An 11,114-nucleotide genomic window follows, 5' to 3' on the forward strand; every position below is an offset into this window, starting at 1 on the left:
CAAAAACAAAACGTCTTGAGAACAAGTGAGCAATATATATATATATATATATATATTCCTCCCCGCATATATTTCTCTCCTCTCCTACCTTTCATCCTGTTCATTCTTGTCTCTCACTGCTTGTTTTTCCTCCCTCTGCTCTCTTCTATCTGTCCCTATCTCTCTTCTCACACACACACACACGCGCACGCGCACACGCACACGCACACGCACACGCACACACACACACACACACACACACACACACACACACACACACACACACACACACACACACATACGCAGAGTATAATAGGTGATTTATATTCAGTCTTTTCTATTCTTCCATTCCACTAAGATAATCTGAGTCATTAAGTTCTTTCTCTCTCTTTCCCGTTTTCTTCTCTTTGTCATTTTTCCACTCTTCTCTAACTGAGTGCAGATGTCAGACGCACGAACCTGTCTGCAGACACACACACACACACACACACACACACACACACACACACACACACACACACACACACACACACACACACACACACACACACACACACTCACTCGATTTGACGAGTATCTGGGGGTTGAAGTGGGAAGAGGAAAAGCGATTATCGGAGCAACTCCCATCCTGTAAGACACGAGGCAACTTTACGATCTCTCTCACACTCCTACACACACACACACACACACACACACACACACACACACACACACACACACACACACACACACACACACACACACACACACACACACACGTTTGTATTACTATACTTTTGAGGACATCAACATCTCTTAAGACAATGATTTGAATGTTTTGTTGTTTTCTTTTGTCATTTTTAACCCTGAAACTAAAGCAAAAAGGTTGCAGATCTACAAGCTTGTGAGCGTGTAGATCTGCTATTCTGGTGCACAACACAGGCACCCAATTAAGTATAAAGATATACTGTAACTCAAACCCCAACCCATAAACTGCATGCAGATTCTCCCAGTCAGAGATCTTATAAAACTGTTTTCTCTAAAGTCCTTCTCGATGTCCTGTGTCTATAAAGTATTTGTTTCATTGTGTTGGACTCTCTGAGGGCAGAACCAGCGTTTAATGAACTACCATGGGAGTTCATTCCACAGTCCTGGTGGGTGAATCAAACTATTTATCCATGTGTGTCCATATTGGATCACTTAGAAGAAGGTATTGTTGAGTTGAAAGAAAGGTCTAACATTAAGTCTCCCGAGATAAGCAAACATTTGTAACTCAAATCTTTGCTTCTGGGGGTCCCTGGAACAAAATATTTTGAGATGGGGGTCCACGGCCAAATACATATACATTTTGGGGTCCTTGACATGAAAAGGTTTGAGAACCATTGACATAGTAACATAGGTTTTTTTCCCAAAGATTGTTAGGATTTAGAAGACATTTGTAGAATCGGAACCTCAGGCCTTAATGGGTTAAGTAAAAGTAGCAGAAATGTTCTGTTACAATTCAACGTTTTACTTGAGTGAATGTACAAACGTGAAAAAACACAGAGATCAACCAGGGGATTAATGGAGATTAAAAAAAAGGTGCTTCTTGGATCAATGGGAACCATGGAAAGAAAGGAGAAAAGATCTGAGCACTCAAAAATGGAAAGGAGGAGAGGACGTCAAATCAATGTACTTTAATGTCTATTACAAAGTTTTATAGCTTTTTAAAAGTAGAAGAAAACAAGCTTGTAGATCGGCTATTTTCAGCGCGCGTCACTATCATACAACAGAGTATAATAACATACTGTAAGCATCAGTTGAATGGAGCGGTGTTGAGAAGGTTCAAGATTCAAGGTGTTATTTTACTGTTACATGTTGTACAGTTACATAAGAGTAGAACTTTTGTTGGTTGCTTCTAGCTCTGATATGCTGGAAGCTGTTGTGTGTGCAAGGTTTTTACCAGTGGTGCAAGATGTACTCCATTTAATGTTTTACTTAAGTAATTAATAGTAGCAAATAATACCACAATTTAGAAATACGTTTTCAAATAATTGTAGTGTAGTAAAAAGTACAATATTTTCCTCTGCGACGTAGTGGAGTAGAAGTATAAATGATCGGAAAGTAAAAGTACCTCAAAACTGTACTGAAGTACAGTACTTGAGTAAATGTACTTAGTTACTTTCCACCACTGGTTCCTCCTCCTACGTTATAAACATGAATCTTTGTCATCAGTGCCCTTGGCATTGTGCAACGCTCCAGGCTGCCTCTGAGAAGGACACCATGTTATTCAGAGGCAATTTCTCATTGTCCCACACAGGAGCCATTTCTTTTATAATGTCTGCACATTACATTAGATTGCGTTGGGAAGCAGTGGGAGAACTTTAGGAGTGCTATAGCGAGCGCCTCGGGAGCAGAGGAGAGTTAGTAGTAATAATGTGTGTCTTGCTGTGTTGGGAGACATTTGTCCTGAGAACTAATAGTGTTGTTAAGCCAATAAGACCGGGAACCATAAGACCTGTGTCATTTTAAGATTTATTTGGCCTATTCAAAAATAGCAGATATACAAGCTCATAGCGCGGCACCGAGTGCCACGCTATGAGCTTGTAGATCTGCAAAAAAATATATATATCGTGAAAATGTGTGCAAATCTTTGAATATATAATATTTTCTTAAAGCAAACATTTGTAACTAAAATCTTTGCTTCTGGGGGGTCCCTGGAACAAAACATTTTGAGATGGGGGTCCACGGCCAAATACATATCCAAAAATGTTTTCTAAATCCTAACAGGATGTTGCTATATCAGTGGTGCTCCAACTTTTCCATGTCAAGGACCACCAAAATGATATGTATTTGGTCGCAGCCCCCCATCTCAAAATATGTTGTTCCAGGGACCCCCAGAAGCACGGATTGGAGTTAAAAATGTTCGCTTTAAAACATATATATATATATATATATATATATATATATATATACACACACACATACATACATACAAAGATTTGCACAATATTCTACGATCTTTCTAAAAATAGCAGATCTACAAGCTCATAGCGTGGCACTCGGTAGATTTGCTATGTTTGAATAGCCAAAGAAATCTTAAAACATCACGGATGCGTTTCCGGTCTGAATGGGTTAAGATGGGGAGTATCTTACAGCGTTCAATGAAAGGAACATTTGTCAGGATGAATCATTTAGTTTTACATCAGCCTCAAGACTGATTTTTATTAGAAACACTGAAACACATTCATTCTCTCCTCTCCTCTCCAGTTAATGTCTTCATCTCGCCTCCTCTCTTCATCTTTCAAAATGTTCTCCTTCCTCCCACTCCCACTCCCACTCCACACTCTCATCGTGTCTTCTCTCTCTTCTCCCCACCTTTCCTACCTTTTATCTCCTCTCCTCTCTTCTTCATTTCTTCTCTCTTCAACCATACTCTGATCTATTCAGTTCTCTAAGCCCTGCTACCCTGCATTTAATCAAACTAATTGATTTAATATATTTTTGAATAATATATGTACAGTAAAATGTTGCCATAGTTACAATGTTACCTATGTTTATCAGTGATAGTATATATGACTTTCTCACATGGTTTCCATAGCTACGGTGAACTATAAAAAAATATATATAATGTAATATATATATATATTCATAGATTTTGCGTCGATTTGTTGATATCATTTCCTGTAATTATTTTTTATAATGAACAGGCTTCTTGATTATTTGATTAATTGGGAAAGTAATCCAACTCGTTAGGACTGTATTGTGTTGTGTCTGTGTGCAGGTGTTGAGCGGTAAAGCGGTCAACCTCTCCACTCAGTCCTCCAGTTGTGCGGTGGTCCTCACCCAGCACCCTGCTGCTGCCCCCTCCTCCTCCACCCCACACGCCAAGCCCTCGTTTGGGCCACAGCCGCCAGCCAGGCCCCTAACTACCAGCCTCCAACCTCCTGGAGCTCAGAGCTGTGGGGATCAGCTGGTCAGACAACTGGGCCGTACTGGGAGCACAGAGGGGCTTCTGGATGGTGTTACTTGGTCCTCTTCATCCACTCTCTCCCAAGGTTATTATCGTTTTGAATGTTTAGTTTTAGGGTTTATGTAGTTTTGACTTTCTATTTCTAAAGTTCATTTTGTATTTGTTGTTTTAAAGGGGGTCTGCTGGTTTAGTTCAGTTTTTAGTTTTTGAAAATGCTTAGTTTTAGTTCAGTTTTTTATTAGTATTAGTGATATATTTGTTTATTGTAAATATAGTACATTTGTCAGAGGTGAGATTCAAAAAGGTTAGAAAAAATATTGTATAATACAAAACCTTAAAACATTTATTGACCACTTTCCATTTGCGAGAATAGCCAATACAAGCTCTGAGCGCGATGTAGATTTGTGAAGCGTTCTGAGCTTGTAGATCGGTTATTTTCACAATTTCTGGAGATTTGGGAAAACAGGTGTTCACTTAAGACTCTTACGTAATCAAATACTAGTCTTAAGTATGAAATATTAACAAAGAAAAGTTTTTCTCAATGATTTTAGTTAGTTTCAGTTAGTTTTGTCACACCACAATACATTTTCAGGTAGTTATATTATTTTTTACAGCCTCGTTTTTATTTTTATTTCCGTTTCAGTGATCTGAAAATGTTTTTGCAATTGTAGTTTTCATTATTTTGTTAGTTTCACTTAACTATAATAACCTTTCTCCCTCCTCCTCTGCTTGCATGGCGTTCCATTTCAGCCTCCTCCTTCTCCATCCTCTCCCCCACCCCTCCTCCTCCTCCTCCTCCTCCCAGTCTTCACCCAGTAAACCCAGTAGGTCCTAAACTGGTTCCCATCTTCCACAACCAGTCCCTGAAGCCCCACGTCAACATCACCCTGCTACTGGCCCACAAGCACAAGGTTAGTAGAGCTTTGCTATTTTCTTTTATTTTTTTTCAGCTCCAGTTTAGTTTTAATTCGTTTTTAACACAATCACTGCCAGATATTAATTAATGTATTCATCCGCTGCTGCCAGCGTTTTTTACCTTATTTTAACGATCCACAGAGCGCCACGGAAGCCACGTTGTGGACGCGGATGTAAACAAAAGCTGTCTGGGGGAGGGTCTCTTTTGTGGAAATTGTGGAAATAGCAGATTTCTGTAAAACATTTTTATTTGTATTAGTTTTTTCAGTTAATTAAAATGTTTTGCCAATTATAGTTTTCATTTTATTTTTATTTTTTGGCCCAGAAACAGCAGGAGCAGCCGAGCAGAGGAGCAGAGGAGAGACAGAGAGTGTCTCTACCTTCGTTCGGGAAGACCAGACCTCCCACTGCGGCGTCTTCACCTCCTCCTCATTTGACTTCTCTCTTCACTCTGGCCTCCTTCTCCTCTTCTTCTCTTAAATCCTCCACCTCCTCCTCTGCGGCGCTCCCTCCTCCCCCGCCTTTGGTGCCTCTGTTTACCCGCCGCCCCAAATCCAACGGGGTCTCCCACGCTCACCCCACCAGGCCTAATCCCAATCCTAATCCCCTCTGTAATCCAAGACCCAGTCCTAATCCCCTCTCTAATCCAAGACCCAGTCCTAATCCCAGACCTAATCCCAGTCCTAATCCCAGATCTAATCCCAGTCCTAATCCCAGATCTAATCCCAGTCCTAATCCCAGATCTAATCTCAATCCTAATCCCCTCTCTAACCCCAGACCCAGTCCTAATCCCCTCTCTAATCCAAGACCCAGTCCTAATCCCCTCTCTAATCCAAGACCCAGTCCTAATCCCAGACCTAATCCCAACTCTGATCCCAGATCTGGGGCTAATCCAACCCCGACCATTTCTTATTCCAGACCCAGTGCTAATCCCAGATCTAATCCCAATCCCCTCTCTAATCCCAGGCCCAGTCTTAATCCCAGATCTAATCCCAATATTCCTAGCCCCATCTCTGATCCCAGATCCAGGCCTAACTTTGCCCCTAAACATGGGTCCAGTCCCATTCCTAATCCCAGCTCCTGCAGCCAGGGAGCTGCTCTGGTCTCCAGGGCTGAACCTCCACAGGACGGGGGACCCCAGAATGCACCTCCTCCCAGAGCTCTGGTCCCGTCTGATATCCCCAGCAACAGAGGAGTGAGTGTTTGAATGGGCTTGTAGGGATGGGAAGTGATAATAATTAGTTTGACACTAATGCGAGTAGTGATTCTGTTTCTCGATCATATTGTCTCCGCCAGGCCGAAAGGCATGGCCGACTACGTTTTGCACCCTGTCCGTCCGTCCGTGTGTCCGTCTGTCTGCGAGCAGCTAATCTCCGGCACTGTTGGCCCGGTGGCGGTGAAACTGTGCACCCACACTCCCTGGATGGCAAAGCCGAACTTCTGCCGAAACATTTTCAGATTGGCTTGTTATAGCGCCAGGAGGCTGATTTTTTTTTTATATTACTCCTACAGATTTTGTCCAAACCTCACGCAAATCGGTACACAGTATCTCTATAGTCATGTGATCAACACGGATCTGTCTGATTTTCCATATTCCATCCTGATTAGCAAACATTGGCTTCCAAAGTTTGCAGGATTGGTTTGTTTTGAACAAAATGCCTCAAATCATAAACGCAGCATGCGATTTCTGTGAACTTTTGCACGCATATTCCCACTAGGCCGAGGAAGAAATGGCACCCATTTGCCTGTTATAGCGTCACAAGGAGGCCACAATAACCTACCTGACCTGGCGGAGACCTGTGCTCCGAGGAGCACTTTTTCTAGTTTTTTATCAATTACCTTGTTGATGGAACCTGACTGATATATCTTGGTTTGGTTGATTTTTTTTTTTATGTAAAAAAATAGCAGATCTTTTGTACGACAAAATAGCGTATTACTTTACAAAATAAATAAATAAATGGACACACACACAAGATTTCTGCCCGACAGCAACGATATACATAGTGACATCGAAACCTGTAAAACAAAGCATGCTCTGTGCGTGTGTGTGTGTGTGTGTGTGTGTGTGTGTGTGTGCGTGTGTGTGTGTGTGTGTGTGTGTGTGTGAGAGACAGTTAACAGACAATGCCAGAGTTTTTGCTATAAATGAATCGTAAAATATGTCAAACAACATAAAACTTGAAGTTTTACAGCTCAAATTAACAAGCTGTGTGTGTGTGTGTGTGTGTGTGTGTGTGTGTGTGTGTGTGTGTGTGTGTGTGTGTGTGTGTGTGTGTGTGCGTGTGCACTTGGTGCGTGCTTGTGTATTTTCAGGGGGATGTGTTTGAGTCAAAGCCGAAGAGACCGAGGCCTGCTGTGCAAGACCTGGATGTTGAGATTATGGCCAGAAACAACCAGGTGTGTGTGTGTGTGTGTGTGTGTGTGTGTGTGTGTGTGTGTGTGTGTGTGTGTGTGGGAAGTAACTATAGTAACTACATCAATCAGACTACTTCTTCCACCACTGCGTGTGTGTGCGTTATCTCTTTCTGTGTGTGTGTGTGTGTGTGTGTGTGTGTGTGTGTGTGTGTGTGTGTGTGTGTGTGTGTGTGTGTGTGTGTGTGTGTGTGTGTGTGTGTGTGTGTGTGTGTGTGTGTGTGTGTGTGTTAAAGTGGTGGATAGTTTGTAGTGGAGGGTTTTATCGGTGTCATCCATCACATTTACAGCCCCAGTCGTTGAGTTAAATCATTTTGTACGGCAGGAGAGCTGCACTTTTACAAACAAACCGTGTGTCTTTGAAAGTACTGCTGTCCATCCGACTCTACAACAATAAAACTACATTAAAAGACGGGGCAGAGTACTGTACATAAAGAAGATGGAGGCATACAGTGGTGGACAGTAGCAAAGTGTTTTTTTTACTTGAGTACAGTTTTTGAGTATTTATATTCTACTTGAGTATTTGTATTCACTTTTGGATACTTATGACTTTCACTCCACCACATTTCAAAGGCAAATATTGTACTTTTGACTCCACTACATTTCTAGGAGGGGAAAATGTAACTTATGAACTAATGACTTAAGTCCTATTTCAAATAGCTCACAACGTGTTGCATAGCAGCACTTTGAGAGCTTACAGATCTGTTAACATTTGCGTAAAATCTTCAAGTACTTTTGATTACTTGAGTATTTTTAAAAGCATGCACTCAGCAGCACTTTAAGTCAAGTACACATTTGACAGAGCATCTTTGACTTGTAATTGAGGAACATTTGACCAGGAGGAGTATCTATACTTTATACTTATAAATATAGCAAGCTAGAAGACTTATCTAGGCCCTGTTGTAAATTGTGAACAGGTGCTCTTTTGAACGATAATAGAGAGTCGCACCGTTGGTTGGCGGTAGCTCCGAGTCCCAGTGGTCTATACTTGGTCCAGTCCTTTTTTCCCTTCACACCAAATCTATTCTATAAGCTATCTCTCTTTGTCTCTCTCTCTCTCTCCAGCTGTCCAAGGTGAACTCTGCGACCCTATTGGCCTGGCTCAGAGGAAGGGGCGTGTCTGTCCGCTCCCGGGACAAGAAGGAACAACTCATGCTGAGAGTCATGAGTTGCCTGGCCGAGGCCTGACATAAACACACACGTACACACACACGTACATGTTTCAGGCAGATTGATGTACAGTAATCGGATAGACTATGTTAAACGGGCATATTGTGAGCTGATATTGGATGGAAATCGAACACTTTGTTTTAAAATAGAACACACTGAAATAGATGTTCTAGAATGGTCTAGAATGTGTATATTCATTTCAATGTATATTGTATGTACAATATGGCTGTACGGTATATTAATTTCACAGACATTTTCAACAACTTGTTTGACCACTACGCCACTTTGTGTGTTGTGGTGAAGGCTGGTACTGCTGTTGAGAGCTTTCATTGCAAGTCGGGTCACAAAAAAAAAAAAAGGTTGCCACTGAATACGTTTCTGGAATTCACAAGATACATTCAATGTGGACATTGTTTTTTTTTCTCCAACGTTTCAAGGACATATACAATGTTGAGTTCCTTCTACTGTAGTTTTCCAAGTGAAGTATTCTGTGCACTTCCGAAGTGGATTATTACGGATATGTACAGTTCTCTGCCTATCGGTATGCAATTCCAACTCAACAGCACCAGCAATCTTCACACCGCTTGACCTGGGCACTCACTGGGCTAGCGCTTAACTCTGCATGAAAAAAAAACATCTACATTCAAAGTATCAGAGGCAGAAACGTACAACATGTTTTCTCTGGTGAATGGGTTGTTGATTACTATATAGCATGTGATCACCATGGTGTGACACTGACACGGTTGTCGTACCGTTGTATTTAACTCTGTTTCACACTGTTTGGGTTTCATGTTCAAATTGCCTCTAGCCTGTCGCCTAGTGTAAGCCAACTTCCATGTTTTTACACATGTGGAAATTTCCACGCCCCCCCTAATCAATACACCACACATTTTGGACAGGTCTGCATTTTAGCTGGAACACACAAACACACGCACGCACGCACGCACGCACGCACGCACGCACGCACACACACACACACACACGCATGCACGCACACACACCTGTAAGCCAAAATCCATTTGATCCGAGCTTATGATTCAGGCTCAATTTAGACAAACAGTTATCAATTAGTATTATTATGTATGTATGTATGTATGTATGTATGTATGTATGTATGTATGTATGTATGTATGTATGTATGTATGTATGTATGTATGTATGTATGTATGTATGTATGTATGTATGTATGTATGTATGTATGTATGTATGTATGTATGTATGTATGTATGTATGTATGTATGTATTTATTTACACATGTAAAGGTTAACAACCCTAATCAATACCCCACGCATTTTTGACAGGTTTGCATTTGAGCTGAAATGCACGCATGCACACACACGACACACACACACACACACACACACACACACACACACACACACACACACACACACACACACACACACACACACACACACACACAGAGCTGTATTAATGCAGGGACATGCGTGCTTGGCGCTGAGGCAGCGGTTTGAGTGAGTGTACTGTAAATGATGATGGCTCCCTGAGGTGGTTTCCTAATTAAAACACTGGTTTGTTCAACCTGTCTCCTCCTCTTCATTCACATAACACTGCCTCTGTTTCTCATGGATTCAACATCTCAGTCGCCACCGCCTGTCTTCATTAGTATGATTAAAGAGTATCTGAGTCGGTCATACGCAGCAATAGAATACATGTTCAGAATTAGAAACATCTTCCATGAATATTAATGGTCTCATATGTTGCATAAAAGCAAAAGGTTTAAAGCCGCAATCTGTGATTTGAAACAGCAGGAACATAGCTTTAGCATGATAACACGACTAAAACGTCATAATTCTAGTGTTAATAGTTTAGGACAGTGTTTCACAAACAATGGGTCGCGACCCATTCTTGGGTGGAGGATATTTTTTTTGGGGTCGCAACAAAATATATGTTCATTGTTTTCATTTCCTACAATATTTTTTAATTATTTCAAAATATTTTTTTAAACATTTCAGAAAGAAAAATATAGCATTTTCAGAAATAACACTTTCACAAATCAAGGGTTGTGAGATTCGTTTTTTAGTCTGGTTCCTTATGCTTAGATTTACAATGTTGTCGGATTTTTTTGAAGATTTGCAAAACTATACATTTTTGGAAAGGTTATTGTCTAAGGAATCAGAAAATCAATGTTTGCATTTGCCCAGATGTGTATATGGCGGCCATATTGGCAATTACAAAATGGCCACCCTAAAATGTACGTTTTTTAATATCTCGGCCTCTAAATAAGCTGGAACATTGATTTTAACTCCTAAACCTACATTTTCAGTGTCGAGGAATCCAATGGTGGTAATTATAAAGCTACAAAACTTTACAATATTAACCCTTAGATGCATGACTGAGTCCAAAATGACCAGATGTGGTTGTTTTCTTGCAATATCTTTGTAATTAAAAAACATTTATCAATTCATATTGAAGATTTGCAAAACTATACATTTTTGGAAAGGTTATTGTCTAAGGAATCATAAAATCAATGTTTGCATTTGCCCAGACGTCTGTGGCCATATTGGAATTGACAAAATGGCCGCCGTAAAATGTATGTCTTGTAATATCTTGGCTTCTAAATAAGATGGAACATTGTTTTTAATGGCTAAACCTACATTTTCAGGGTCAAGGAATCCAATGGTGCAAGTTATCATTTCATTTTTTGTATCATCCCATTGACATAATCCATCATATGGGTAAAAAC

The 11,114-nt window shown here is 40.8% G+C and overlaps 1 protein-coding gene across 1 annotated transcript in view; it reads left to right on the forward strand.

Annotated features, from left to right (window-relative positions):
* cUnh18orf63 (chromosome Un C18orf63 homolog) overlaps nucleotides 1-8,425 on the forward strand; it is a gene marked incomplete at its 3' end in the record, with an annotated part of 22,704 nt that extends 14,279 nt beyond the window's left edge. Inside the window, exons 13-18 of the mRNA XM_080417558.1 lie at nucleotides 3,722-3,959; nucleotides 4,661-4,821; nucleotides 5,151-5,239; nucleotides 5,603-6,020; nucleotides 7,139-7,222; nucleotides 8,303-8,425. Coding sequence (XP_080273684.1) covers nucleotides 3,722-3,959; nucleotides 4,661-4,821; nucleotides 5,151-5,239; nucleotides 5,603-6,020; nucleotides 7,139-7,222; nucleotides 8,303-8,425 — 1,113 coding nt within the window. The remainder of the gene's footprint in view (nucleotides 1-3,721; nucleotides 3,960-4,660; nucleotides 4,822-5,150; nucleotides 5,240-5,602; nucleotides 6,021-7,138; nucleotides 7,223-8,302) is intronic.
* Nucleotides 8,426-11,114: the final 2,689 nt, after the last annotated feature.

Source organism: Gymnoscopelus braueri, assembly GCF_963280865.1.
Source record: "Gymnoscopelus braueri genome assembly, chromosome: 21".
Taxonomy (NCBI): Eukaryota; Metazoa; Chordata; class Actinopteri; order Myctophiformes; family Myctophidae; genus Gymnoscopelus; species Gymnoscopelus braueri.